At 33.7% G+C, this 16,406-nt stretch overlaps 1 protein-coding gene across 1 annotated transcript in view; it reads left to right on the forward strand.

The window, feature by feature from the left end:
- LOC149777677 (uncharacterized) overlaps positions 1–14,488 on the forward strand; it is a 193,720-nt gene extending 179,232 nt beyond the window's left edge. Inside the window, exons 42-43 of the mRNA XM_089940394.1 lie at positions 1,878–1,937; positions 4,406–14,488. Of these exons, the coding sequence (XP_089796520.1) occupies positions 1,878–1,937; positions 4,406–4,441 (96 nt within the window). The 3' untranslated portion in view covers positions 4,442–14,488. The remainder of the gene's footprint in view (positions 1–1,877; positions 1,938–4,405) is intronic.
- Positions 14,489–16,406: the final 1,918 nt, after the last annotated feature.

Raw genomic sequence — 16,406 nt, forward strand, 5'->3', positions numbered from 1 at the left:
TGTCAGTTATGAAACTACATGAACTGTTAATTACAAAACCACTTGAAACTGCTATCAATAATAACTGTTATAAAGAATGACTACTGGGGATTGAATAACTTTGAGTTCCTATACATTCTTGTGGACATCATAGTTGCTACAAATAATGAATTTAAAAATTTGATATGTAACCTTTAAATACATCGGAGGTATATACACAAGGAACTGTGAAGACAGTGGGACACGTATGCATGCAAACACAAACAACAAAGAAGACAGATGGACTCTTAGACATAGCAGAGGTATGTTCACAAGCAATGGTGAAGACAGCAGAACACTTACACTCAGCAGAGGTATGTTCACAAGCAACAGTGAAGACTTTGGGAATCTTACAGCAGAGGTATGTTCACAAGCAACAGTGAAGACATTGGGACTCTTACACACAACAGAGGTATGTTCACAAGCAACAGTGAAGACATTGGGACTCTTACACACAGCAGAGGTATGTTCACAAGCAACAGTGAAAACATTGGGACTCTTACAGCAGAGGTAAGTTCACAAGCAACAGTGAAGACAGCATGATTCTTACACACAGCAGAGCTATGTTCACAAGTAACAGTGAAGACAGCAGGACTCTTACACACAGCAAAGGTATGTTCACAAGCAACTGTGAAGACAGTGGGACTCTTACACACAGCAGAAGTATGTTCACAAGCAACAGTGAAAACATTGGGACTCTTACACACAGCAGAGGTATGTTCACAAGCAACAGTGAAGACATTGGGACTCTTACACACAGCAGAGCTATGTTCACAAGCAACAGTGAAGACAGCATGATTCTTACACACAGCAGAGCAATGTTCACAAGCAACAGTGAATACATTGGGACTCTTACACACAGCAGAGGTATGTTCACAAGCAACAGTGAAGACAGCAGGACTCTTACACACAACAAAGGTACGGTCACAAGCAACAGTGAAGACAGATGGACTCTTACACACAGCAGAGCTATGTTCACAAGCAACAGTGAATACATTGGGACTCTTACACACAGCAGAGGTATGTTCACAAGCAACAGTGAAGACAGTGGACTCTTACACACAGCATAGGTATGTTCACAAGCAACAGTGAAGACAGCAGGACTCTTACACACAGCAGAGCTATGTTCACAAGCAACAGTGAAGACAGTTGGACTCTTAGACATAGCATAGGTATGTTCACAAGCAACAGTGAAGACAGCAGGACTTGTACACACAGCAGAGGTATGTTCACAAGCAACAGTGAAGACATTGGGACACTTATGCACATTAGAGACATAAAAACAGCCAACAGTGAAGACAGCAAGACCCTTTCACACATCAGAGGCATAAACACAACCAACAGTGAAGACAGCAAGACCCTTACACACATCAGAGGCATATACACAAGGAACTGTCAAGACAGTGGGATATTGAAATAACAGAATTACTCTCATTGTACCTAATATTGGTATGCATACTTATTACCTAATGTTGGTATGCATACTTATTACAACCTGATTGTTGTTATTGTTGCCTGCCTTCTCTTCCATCTCTGGGGCCCTGAGTAGCCGAGTGGTCTAAAGCGCTCTCTGTTATGGATCATTGCCATCTCACCTCTGTCTGCATGGGTTTGAGTTTCGGATTCAGCCAATGTGGGTATGTGAGAAAGCTTGCCAGTAGCTTCTCGTAGGTTGGTGGTTCTTTCCGGGGTTTTCCCGGGTTCTTCCTCCATCATTAATACTGGCCGCCATGTATAACCTATCGTGTGCTGAAAAATGGCGTTAAACCCTACAACAACAACAACAACAACTCTTCCACCTCCAATACAGTATCAGTTGTAGACATGTCGAAAGTTTCAATATACCTTGTCTTTTGCAGGTGTGCAAGAACAGAAGAAAGGACAGTACATACAAGACAAATGAAAACATCAATCTTGAGGTAATATATCCAAGTTATTTAGCACTGCAAATATATTGTCTGACCCTCTGTATGTCTGTCTACTGACCCCCCACCTCTATTTCTGTCTACTGACCTGTCCTTTCATCTGTCACACTTTAATAGAAGTTTGGTATGTTTTTGCTGATGGGTCATACAGTTTTGTGTTTGAATACCTAAATCCAACCATAAGACCTATATCTTGCCATAATATCTGTATCTTGCCACAATACCTAAATTTTACCATAATGCTTATATCTTACCTACTAACCTAAATCTTGCCATAATACCTAAACATTGCCATAATATCTATATCTTGCCATAATACCTAAATTTTACCATAATACTTATATCTTGTCATAATATCTAAATTTTATCATAATATGTATATCTTACCTACTTACCTAAATAATAATAATAATAATGAGGACTTTGTATAGCGCCTAATCTTTAGAAGCTCTAAGTGCTTTACAACATTAGACAACACCTATAAGATAAAAAACATATAATGATATGATTACAATCTTACCATAATACCTGTATCTTGCCATAATATCAATATCTTGCTATAAATACTATATCTTGCCAGAATACCTAAATTTTACCATAATACCTATATCTTGCCATAATACCTAAATCTTACCATAATTCCTATATATTGCCATAATACCTATATCTTGCAATAATACCTAAATCTTACCATCATACATATATCTTGCCAAAATACCAATATCTTGCCATAATAATATCTTGTCATATTACCAATATCTTGCCATAATCTTGCCATAATTTAGGTTATAACATCTATACAGACACAATTTACTTTGCTGCCAAATACCTACTTTTATTTCTGTGTGACCCTCATCAAACTTTGCAAGTGGGTTGTTCTTTGGAATAAACAGAAGTCTATTGGTTTGATGGTCAAACGATCAAAGGAAAAGGTCATTATGACCCTGGAAAATAATGTGTAATAACATTATTTTTACTAAAAAAATCATCAAATTTCTGAAATATATTGCCAACAAGGATATAAACAAACCCCTTCAACCTAGTATCTGGCAGTCAGTATTAATATAAACAAACCCCTTCAACCTAGTATCTGGTAGTCAATATTAAAGGTCACTGCTGTACAAGTAAAGAAAAACAGTTTTGGATAATAATCTGAGTTTTACCAAACATTCCTTCACTGAACATAACAAGTTAGTTGCCCTTGATAATAACAAGGATGTTTTATGATTTTGTAATTAAAAATTAAAGGACAGTGTTAGTATGACCCTAACTAAGTGATAGTATTGTGTACTATTTGTAGTTAGTATGACCTAAGTGATAATGTAGTGTACTATTTGTAGTCAGTATGTCCTAAGTGTTAATATTATGTACTATTTGTAGTCAGTATGACCTAACTAAGTGATAATATAGAGTACTATTTGCAGTTAGTATGACCTAAGTGATAATATTGTTTACTATTTGTAGTTAGTATGACCTAAGTGATAATATTGTGTACTATTTGCAGTCAGTATGACCTAGGTAATAATAGTGTGTACTATTTGTAGTTAGTATGACCTAAGTGATAATATTGTGTACTATTTGTAGTTAGTATGACCTAAGTGATAATACTGTGTAATATTTGTAGTTAGTATGATCCAAGTGATAATATTATGTACTATTTGTAGTTAGTATGACCTAAGTGATAATATTGTGTACCATTTTTTTCAGTTAGTGTAACCTAAGTAAGTGATAATATTGTGTACTATTTGTAGTTGGTATGACCTAAGTCATAATATTGTGTACTATTTGTAGTTAGTATGACCTAAGTCATAATATTGTGTACTATTTGTAGCTAGTATGACCTAAGTGATAATATTGTGTACTATTTATGCTTAGTATAACCTTAACTGCAGGGATAATATTATGTGCTATTTGCAGTTCTTTTGTTGTAAGCTTAAATGGTGATAATTTCTCAATTAAGGAAGCAAACAATGTAAAATTTGAATGTATGCATCTGAGATAGTATGTGTGTATAGATAGATAATTAGTTAGATATTCATTGTAAGTAAATAGGTTGATATCAGTAACCTGATGGGTTGTTATAGATTGGTGTATATGTGTGTGCAGATAGATAATTAATTAGATATTCATTATAAGTAAAAAGGTAGATATGAGTAACCTAATGGGTTGTTATGGATTGGTGTATATGTGTGTGTAGATAGATAATTAATTAGATCTTAATGTTAATTATAAAGTTAGATATGAGTAACCTGATAAGTTATAGATGGGTGCAAGTGTACATATAAGTAGGTAATTAAATATTCATGTAAGTAAATAAGTACTTATTAGTAACCTGATGGGTTATCAATGGGTGCCTATGTGTGTATAGGTAGGTAATTAGATATTAATGTAAGTAAATAGGTAGATATGAGTATCCTGATGGGTGTATATATATATTATTAAAGAAATCTCCTTTCTTTCAGAATGCTGCACGTGAAAATGCTGCCTACCAAAAGTAAAAAGTCTTCACAAGTTTCCATGCAAAGTTACTGAGTGCCACCAAAGAGCTGATTCTACTTGAACCAGAGACTAAACCTGTCACAATTCGACAAGTTTGCCAATGATTGTATATAGTTTGACAAGTTTGAGAAAATATTTTCATAATTTTTTAACTTAGAGAATTTCACTTGTTTACAATTTTTCCCATTAGAGATATTTAAAGGTAAAAAAAATGCAAAATTTCATGAAGATATACAAGTTGTACAGTTTTTAATACTTGTTATATATATATATATATGGTCATGAGTTATTATACACAAAAGGTTTGATCCTTGTTATAGTGCATGCGATATGTATCCTAATTGAAGTACCAAATACAAGTAATTACATACTGGATGCATGATAATCTAGACGTACCATATTGTCCTAATAGAAGTACCAAATACAAGTAATTACATACTGGATGCAGGATAATCTAAACATACTATATTGTCCTAATAGAAGTACCAAATACAAGTATTTACATACTGGATGCATGATAATCTAGACGTACCATATTGTCCTAATAGAAGTACCAAATACAAGTAATTACATACTGGATGCAGGATAATCTAAACATACTATATTGTCCTAATAGAAGTACCAAATACAAGTATTTACATACTGGATGCATGATAATCTAGACGTACCATATTGTCCTAATAGAAGTACCAAATACAAGTAATTACATACTGGATGCAGGATAATCTAAACATACTATATTGTCCAAATAGAAGTACCAAATACAAGTATTTACATACTGGATGCATGATAATCTAGACGTACCATATTGTCCTAATAGAAGTACCAAATACAAGTAATTACATACTGTATGTGTGATAATCTAAACATACCATATTGTCCTAATAGAAGTACCAAATACAAGTAATTACATACTGGATGCATGATAATCTAGACGTACCATATTGTCCTAATAGAAGTACCAAATACAAGTAATTACATACTGGATGCATGATAATCTAGACGTACCATATTGTCCTAATAGAAGTACCAAATACAAGTAATTACATACTGGATGCAGGATAATCTAGACATACCATATTGTCCTAATAGAAGTACCAAATACAAGTAATTACATACTGGATGCAGGATAATCTAAACATACTATATTGTCCAAATAGAAGTACCAAATACAAGTATTTACATACTGGATGCATGATAATCTAGACGTACCATATTGTCCTAATAGAAGTACCAAATACAAGTAATTACATACTGGATGCAGGATAATCTAGACATACCATATTGTCCTAATTGAAGTACCAAATACAAGCAATTACATACTGGATGCAGGATAATCTAGACATACCATATTGTCCAAATAGAAGTACCAAATACAAGTAATTACATACTGGATGCAGCATAATCTAGACATACCATATTGTCCAAAGAGAAGTATCAAATACAAGTAATTACATACTGGATGCAGGATAATCTAAATGTACCATATTGTCCTAATAGAAGTACCAAATACAAGGATTTACATACTGGATGCAGGATAATCTAGACGTACCATATTGTCCTAATAGAAGTACCAAATACAAGTAATTACATACTGGATGCAGGATAATCTAGACATACCATATTGTCCTAATAGAAGTACCAAATACAAGTAATTACATACTGGATGCAGCATAATCTAGACATACCATATTGTCCAAATAGAAGTACCAAATACAAGTAATTACATACTGGATGCAGGATAATCTAGACATACCATATTGTCCAAAGAGAAGTATCAAATACAAGTAATTACATACTGGATGCAGGATAATCTAAATGTACCATATTGTTCTAATAGAAGTACCGAATACAAGTAATTACATATTGGATGCAGGATAATCTAGACGTATCATATTGTCCTAATAGAAGTACCAAATGCAAGTAATTACCTACTGGATGCAGGATAATCTAGACGTACCATATTGTCCTAATAGAAGTACCAAATGCAAGTAATTACCTACTGGATGCAGGATAATCTAGACATACCATATTGTCCTAATAGAAGTACCAAATACAAGTAATTACATACTGGATGCAGGATGATCTAGACATACCATATTGTCCTAATAGAAGTACCAAATACAAGTAATTACATACTGGATGCAGGATAATCTAAACATACCATATTGTCCTAATAGAAGTACCAATCACATGTAATTACCTACTGGATGCAGGATAACCTAGACATACCATATTGTCCTAATAGAAGTACCAAATACAAGTAATTACATACTGGATGCAGGATAATCTAGACATACCATATTGTCCTAATAGAAGTACCAAATACAAGTAATTACATACTGTATGTGTGATAATCTAAACATACCATATTGTCCTAATAGAAGTACCAAATACAAGTAATTACATACTGTATGCGTGATAATCTAAACATACCGTATTGTCCTAATAGAAGTACAAATGAGATACGATATTACTATGAGTAATGAATATAGGTTACACATGGAATGCAGTTGTAGCACCAGAAATGAATTACATATGGAAGGCAATTTTCAGTGAGATTTGCTTTAATTAGTTCATAGTACTTATGACTAGACTATTTAATGTTTAGGACAGACACCTGTCATTGTAAAAATCATGTTTGTTGCAAATTATTTGTTGTAATTATTCTGTTGTAAAAATCATTCCTCCAATTTAGAAAATTTAGCTTATCTTTCAGACCAGCATACAGACTGAAAAGAAGGAGTGTAAAGTATGAATCAATACTTCAGCTTTCAATGTTACATTTGGCCCTCAGGTGCATTTAAAGATTCAACAGGACCCGAGTGCTGACTACACCATTTTCATGACTATATTCAGCACATGTGGTTTACATCAGTTTTTTGTTGGAATCCGATTATTCTGTTATAATGAATGTAATTGTAATGAGAGTTGACTCTGGACTTCCCCAACTGACTGTAAAATGGACTTCTCCAATTGACTATGTGAAATGGACTTTTTCAATTGACTTGATGTGAGATGGACTTCCCCAACTAACTGTAAAATGGACTTCTCCAATTGACTATGTGAAATGACTGACTGTGTCAAATGAATGTTTCTGATTGACTTCATCTGAAATAGATTTCTCCAATTGACTCTATGTGAAATGGACTTCTCAACTTGCTGAAACTGAAAATTTCTCTGATTGTCCACAAGTGTTCATACCTTTTTTGTTCTTTCAAAATTCCAATGGTTGACTAGCCAATCTTGTCCCAGGCAATGCATGAACTGTTATGTAAGGACACTTCTTGTGCTAAGCTTGTCAAAGAGGACAACTGCTACCTTAATGGTCCAACATATGCTACCTTAATGGTCCAACATCTGCTACCTTAATGGTCTGACATATGCTACCTTAATGGTTCGACATCTGCTACCTTAATGGTCCGACAGCTGCTACCTTAATTGTCCGACATCTGCTACCTTACTAGTCTGAGATCTGCTACCTTAATGGTCCGACAACTGCTGCCTTAATGGTCTGACATCTGCTACCTTAATGGTCCGACAACTGCTACCTTAATTGTCTGACATCTGCTACATTAATGGTCTGAGATCTCCTACCTTAATGGTCCGACAACTGCTACCTTAATGGCCTGACATATGCTACCTTAATGGTCTGACATCTGCTACCTTAATGGTCCGACAACTGCTGCCTTAATGGTCTGACATCTGCTACCTTAATGGTCTGACATCTGCTACCTTAATGGTCCGACATCTGCTACCTTAATGGTCTGACATATGCTACCTTAATGGTCCGACATCTGCTACCTTAATGGTCTGACAACTGCTGCCTTAATGGTCCAACATCTGCTACCTTAATGGTCCGACATCTGGTACCTTAATGATTCGACATTTGCTACCGTAATGGTCCGACAACTAGCTAGTTGACACTGTACAATACATTGTATGTTTGATACTCATTTACTGTTTTTTTTATATAACTAATATTCTTCATGTTAGTTTTTGCATGGTTGAACTTTCTGTGTGTTTGATAAAGTTTGTACATAATCAATATACAAATAAAATTGATTACTATTTCCAATATGTATGTATATAAATATGTATATATTTTTTGCATATGTGCATATCTTATCACTTATATTTTATACATCTGTCATAATAAGTTGGGATTAAGTTTGACCAGTCAAATAAAAAAGTAAGTATCTATCCTCCACTAACTCTGGTTGAACCAGTACAATGTATGCAGGCAGGTTCTGTTTTCATACAAAGGAGGAAACACTGTTGTACAGCACCTGTGAATACACAATGCTAAACTACTGTTGATATATCATAAACTTACATCAGTACATTTTCACAGAATCAAAGAGAAAATATTTTGTAATTTGTGAAATTATGAGGATTGTGTATTGACATTGTGAATGTTAACAGTGACATTATCCCAGTACATTAATTTGATATTGATTAATACATTAGTACATTAATTATGAGGATTGTGTATTGACATTAATTTGTTACTGACTACTCTCTTTGCCAACCGTACATTGTAATTGTCCACATTTTTATTATATTATTCTCAAGCTCAGATTGGTTATTTTTTTTTATCTTTCTTTTCAAGTTCTTGAGAAAATAGACACATATTTTCAATGTAATCTTTTTTTTTATTGACTAATATGGTATTGCAGTATTTAAATTTTGTTTTGTTCTTATATGAATATATAAATGCATTGTGGTTTTGTTCATCATTTTCATACTGATTATTGTGTCCAATTCAAAATAGTGTCAAATATTTTATTTTATACCCAGCCATTTATAGTATATATATTATTATTATTGTTATTATTATTATTTCCATTCCTTGACACTTCCCATTCATTCTGGTAGATGACTGTTGGAAAATGTTTGCCACACACTATTTCATACAAGTCAATTTCAGCTGCAAGCAGCAAAATCCATGATCTGCCATAACATAATGCACCAGTAGATCATGGTCCGTGTTGTTTGTTCTCTATTACTCTTTTAAAAAAATGAACTGCATGGACCCAGATCTGGTGATACACAATGAGATGGAAGATCATTGTCTGTGCAGTTAGATCTGAATTATACATGGATATATGAATTATACATGGATATATGAATTATACATGGATATATGAAGCAAGTTTCATAAAAGCTAAGTATGAAAACTGTCACTGTAAAAGTTGTATAAAGGTAAAATGGACTTTTCTTTATTACTCTTGCTTTACAAACATGAATCTCAGTTTTCAATAGATACAGTGATATTATCTATAATTTTTTGTATTTTGATTAACTGGGCAAGTAAGTATTATAGATAAAATAAATTAATAGTAGTATTAGCTGATTCTTAAGTACAAATATATCAAAATTCTCTATAAAAAAGTCAAAACTAACTCTGATTGAAATGGTCAAGGGTGCATGATGAATTAAACTGGATACATGATGCATAAAACATGAAGGATGTAAATAATTACAGACAAAATTTTATTTTATATTATAGTAAATTTTGCTGTATTCTTTGTATATGTCTAATTTGGCAATTCTGTCATCAAGTGTGGTTGTTAGAGCTGTTTACCATTTCAGGTCCGCATTTATTGGCAATTATGCATTATACAGCTGGTCAATTATTGTCAGTTGTGCATTATACAGCTGGTCAATTATTGGCAATTATGCATTATACAGCTGGTCAGTTATTGGCAATTATGCATTAAACTGTGTCGGTTATTGGCAATTATGCATTATACAGCTGGTCAATTATTGTCAATTATGCATTATACAGCTGGTCTATTGGCAATTGTACATTATACAGCTGGTCTATTATTGGCAATTATGCATTATACAGCTGGTCAATTATTGGCAATTATGCATTATACAGCTGGTCAGTTATTGGCAATTATGCTTTATACAGCTGATAATTATTGTCAATTATGCATTATACAGCTGGTCAATTATTGTCAATTATGCATTATACAGCTGGTCAATTATTGGCAATTATGCATTATACAGCTGGTCTATTATTGGCAATTATGCATTATACAGCTGGTCAATTATTGGCAATTATGCTTTATACAGCTGGTCAATTATTGGCAATTATGCTTTATACAGCTGGTCAATTATTGGCAATTATGCTTTATACAGCTGGTCAATTATTGACAATTATGCATTATACAGCTGGTCAATTATTGGCAATTATGCATTATACAGCTGGTCAATTATTGGCAATTATGCTTTATACAGCTGGTCAATTATTGACAATTATGCATTATATGGCTGGTCAATTATTGACAGTTATGCATTATACCGCTGGTCAATTATTGACAATTATGCATTATATGGCTGGTCAATTATTGACAATTATGCATTATATGGCTGGTCAATTATTGACAATTATGCATTATATGGCTGATCAGTTAAAGACATCGAACATGATATAAGGTTTTCTCAAGAGGAAAAGTAAAGCCAGATCTTATTGTGACATAGTTTTTACTTACATGCTGAATTGATGGTATACAATTTCCTAAATATATTTGATTAAAAACGATGACAAACCCAAGTTAATGTTATGGTACTAGTACTAATTATTATATTTATCTAATTATAAGTCCATGAATGATGATAAAGCCCAACAGAAATATTTTGGCAGATATTTGCTTTGGATCTCGTTGTTAACACCCCTCACCCCCAACAATCATTTTGTGAAATATATTGGACTGATATCCTGGTCTTATCACCCCCCCCCCACAAGGATTACTGTCAGGTATTATGACTTCTTCTCATCTTTAATTATTGAACATAAGCCAGTTTATAGCTCGACTGGTGATAGATGACCTTATGAGATGCTCTGTTATCAGTCATCTGTCATAAATGTTTAGGAAATCATAGATAAAACTAGTTGTACTATAGACACAATATGGCCACCACAGCAGCCATCTTGAAAATCTTGTCTCTACTCCAACTAAATGGATGGATGTTTTCACTAAGATTACTTTTATTATGTCTAGTTGGTCCTAAATGAAAAAGGTGCTGTTCTCATGTCCAGTATGTTTGCCTTAGCACCCGTTGTGAATATCTTCTTATCACTACTCTTGCTATCACTACACCTTCTGAATGGAAAATCATATTGGAATTGAATTTTCACCAGAAAATGGTACTACCTGGACATCAAATATGGCCACCAACCTTATCATTGCTCCACCAGAATGGATAATCATATCAACATGGATTTTCATTAAAAGATATTGTATGGTGATCCAGTTAGTCCTCAATGTTCTGCCTCCTGAATATCAGCATAGGATCTGGCTGGAAGACATTTTATGTTGTCTAGCTGGTCCGAAATATAAAATCGGTTGTTCGAGTGTCCAATATGTCCCCCAGATTGGTCATCTTATCCTTACTCCTACTAGATGAAAAGTCGTATTGACACAGGGTTTTTACCACAAGACTATTTGTGATATCTAGTTGGTCCTGAATAGAACTTGTGCCAATACGACCTCAAACATGGTCGTCACAGTGAAGACTAATTCTCCTATACGAATGGCCATATCACCAAAGTCTTCTAATAGTGTCTTGTTCGTCTAATGAAAATGGTGCCAATCTTACATCCGATATGGTTTATTTTTAAAATTGTATCTATCAAGAATACTCAAGATGGTTTATTTTTAAAATTGTATCTATCAAGAATATTCAAGATGGTTTAAATACTCAGCAGTTGAAAAGAAGACATGATTTTAACTTGAATTCTAGGAAATTCTTTCTAGACAACAGAACACCAATCCATTAAAAAAGAAGACATTATTTTAACTTGAATTCTAGGAAATTCTTTCTAAACAACAGAACACCAATCCATTTAAAAAGAAGACATTATTTTAACTTGAATTCTAGGAAATTCTTTCCATACAAGAGAAGACCAATCCATTTAAAAAGAAGACATTATTTTAACTTGAATTCTAGGAAATTTCCATACAACAGAAGACCAATCAATTTAAAAAGAAGACATTATTTTAACTTGAATTCTAGGAAATTCTTTCCATACAACAGAACACCAATCCATTTAAAAAGAAGACATTATTTTAACTTGAATTCAAGGAAATTCTTTCCATGCAACAGAAGACCAATCAATTTAAAAAGAAGACATTATTTTAACTTGAATTCTAGGAAATTCTTTCCATACAACAGAACTCCAATCCATTTAAAAAGAAGACATTATGTTAACTTGAATTCTAGGAAATTCTTTCCATACAACAGAACACCAATCCATTTAAAAAGAAGACATTATGTTAACTTGAATTCTAGGAAATTCTTTCCATACAACAGAACACCAATCCATTTAAAAAGAAGACATTATTTTAACTTGAATTCTAGGAAATTCTTTCCATGCAACAGAAGACCAATCAATTTAAAAAGAAGACATTATTTTAACTTGAATTCTGGGAAATTCTTTCCATACAACAGAACACCAATCCATTTAAAAAGAAGACATTATGTTTACTTGAATTCTAGGAAATTCTTTCCATACAACAGAACACCAATCCATTTAAAAAGAAGACATTATTTTAACTTGCTTGAATTCTAGGAAATTCTTTCCAGACAACAGAATACCAATTAATCCAAGGGACTCTTGATAATTAGATCTATGAAAATACCTGGGTTATGTTGGGGGTACATTATACTGAATACTGATGGAATTTAAGTGAATAATACAAACATCCTGATGCATTTTTTCATTCTCTCCTTCCAATGATGTATTGTTGAATTATTTTTTTAAACATTATTCAAAATTTGCTATTTTTGTCTCAGAAAAAATGATCAATAACTAAACGTGCTAGCACTTAATCTAAAAATAATTTTTGAAAATACATTCCATGTCCAGTATCAATATGAGAATTGTTTTTCTAACACAAAAGAATCTCAGTTTTTTTATGTATATCATTTTTATGTATATCATTTTGTATTATGTCATTTTGTACAATAGAATCTCAAATCATTTTCAGTTCCCTGTGTGTTTTCCTTTCTTGGCTTTTTTAATTTCCTCAAATGCAATACGTTTATACTAATGATGGTATTTTTAACCAGACTTATTTTTGAATTTATTCTTCAATAATTGACTTGCAAGTAAAAAAAATCTCACAAAATTTGTGAAATAGAAACTATTATCGATACTTACTACCTGTCCAATGTCAACTATTTTGAACGGCAAAATCTGAAGGCATGATGTGCATTCGTTACACCAATTTGTATTACAAGTTGTCATTCACAAGAAAACTAACAGAAGTGATACGGCCAGATTGTAATGTATAATGCTCCATGTCACATATACACATATCAAGTTGACTGAGGTCTGAAAAACTAGGGTGGACTGAACCCAAAGTCATAAAATACAGATATCAGTCATAATGACCTAGTTCTGTTTAAATTGTGCAGTACTTCTCATAGAGCATCTATTAAATTACATGAATCTACATCAGTTTTTACAGCCTTAATTTAAATGACTGGAACATTAAATATAGGTTACAGTCACCTTTTTTTATACAGGTATAGTGCTTCTCATGACACATCTGGATGTCATATTATGCGACTGCAAGCAGTAGTGACTGAGAAACTGAGCTTGACATAAATGTCAACTAGAGTTCTGACACTGACTGCAAGCAGTAATGACTGAGAAACTGAGCTTGACATAAATGTCAGCTAGAGTTCTGACACTGACTGCAAGCAGTAATGACTGAGAAACTGAGCTTGACATAAATGTCAGCTAGAGTTCTGACACTGACTGCAAGCAGTAATGACTGAGAAACTGAGCTTAACATAAATGTCAGCTAGAGTTCTGACACTGACTGCAAGCAGTAATGACTGAGAAACTGAGCTTAACATAAATGTCAGCTAGAGTTCTGACACTGACTGCTCAGTTGAGATGGACTGACATCACCTTTTGAAAAATTGACATATTTTGTGTGAATAAATTATATCAATAAAACTGAAATGTGAAATCCTCTTATTTTGTACCAGTATGCAATAAAGGTTACTTTTGTAAAACAGAATGTTTAATTTCACTTTTTATTACAGCAGTTGAAAAGTGATTGTAACAAATAAGAGTTCACACTGACTGTAACAGAAAAGAGTTTACACAGTGATTAAAACAGACAGGAGTTCACATAGTGACTAACAAACTAAAGTTCACACAGTGATTGTAACAGACAGGAGTTCACACAGTGATTGTAACAGAATGGAGTTCACGCAGTGATTGTAACAGACAGGAACTCATGCAGTGATTGTAACAGACAGGAGTTCACACAGTGATTGTAACAGACAGGAGTTCACTGATTCAAAATCAATAACCTGGTTCTACATGGCAGGATCAACACCAAATCTTTAATGGTATGGATACTAAAACACCAGATCTTTAATGGTATGGATACTAAAACATCAAATCAAAAGCTTTATGAAGCAAAATTATACAGAAGGAAGAAAGTCAGAAGCCATTTTTCTCTCAGTTGCAGCCTTACAGTATACTCTAGTTTGGCTGTATCTGCCATACTACCTGCATCAAGCATTACATTGTGTTGAATGAAAAACTTTGTGGAAAATAAGACACTATATCAATAAAAAAATTCACCCAACCTACAAACTTACAAAATTAGAGAACAAGTGACAAGAAACTTCAATACTTTGCCAGTTTTTATTTCATGCAAAATGTTTCCATGAATTTCTTATAATTTACAATGGAGGCTTGAAGTGTTACTGGTGTACACCAGATGAATGAACATTTCAAGGTATATTGCTGTTTATGGGTCCTTGACAATGATATCTCCAGATATATTGCTGTTTATGGGTCCTTGACACTGATATCTCCACTGTTTATTGGTCCTTTACAATGATATCACCAGATATATTGCTGTTTATGGGTCCTTGACACTGATATCTCCAGACATATTGCTGTTTATGGGTCCTTGACACTGATATGTCCAGATATATTGCTGTTTATGGCTCCTTGACACTAATATCTCCAGATGTATTGCTGTTCATGGTTCTAAGATCTCCAGACATATTGCTGTTTATGGGTCCTTGACACTGATATCTCCAGACATATTGCTGTTTATGGGTCCTTGACACTGATATCTCCAGATATATTGCTGTTTATGGGTCCTTGACACTAATATCTCCAGATATATTGCTGTTTATGGTCCTTGACACTGATATCTCCAAATATATAGCTATTCATGGTCCTTGACACTGATATCTCCAGATATATTGCTGTTTATGGCTCCTTGACACTAATATCTCCAGATGTATTGCTGTTCATGGTCCTAAGATCTCCAGACATATTGTTGTTTATGGGTCCTTGACACTGATATCTCCAGATATATTGCTGTTTATGGGTCCTTGACACTGATATCTCCAGATATATTGCTGTTCATGGTCCTTGACACTGATATCTCCAAATATATAGCTATTCATGGTCCTTGACATTGATATCTCCAGATATATTGCTGTTTATGGCTCCTTGACACTGATATCTCCAGATATATTGCTGTTCATGGTCTTTGACACTGATATCTCCAAATATATAGCTATTCATGGTCCTTGACACTGATATCTCCAGATATATTGCTGTTTATGGGTCCTTGACACTGATATCTCCAGATATATAGCTATTCATGGTTCTAGCTTACATGCCACACTGGCCAAGCCCGAGATTTGAATCCACATGAAAAGGGGCGAGAGATGGCAGGGATTGGCAAAGGCAAGCACTTTAGACCACCATATCACCCAGGACTCCTTGGCCCATAACACTAATATTTCTAAATATATTGCACTTCATGCTAATATTTTGAGATATTTCTTATTCATGGTTCTTGATGCTGATATCTCCAGATATATTGCTGTTCATGGTTCTAGCTTAGTCACATGCCCACACTTACCAAGCCAGAGATTCGAATCCACATGAACAGGGGTGAG

This window comes from Sinohyriopsis cumingii, chromosome 17 (assembly GCF_028554795.1).
Source record: "Sinohyriopsis cumingii isolate HCF-2022 chromosome 17, ASM2855479v2, whole genome shotgun sequence".
In the NCBI taxonomy this organism is placed as follows: domain Eukaryota; kingdom Metazoa; phylum Mollusca; class Bivalvia; order Unionida; family Unionidae; genus Sinohyriopsis; species Sinohyriopsis cumingii.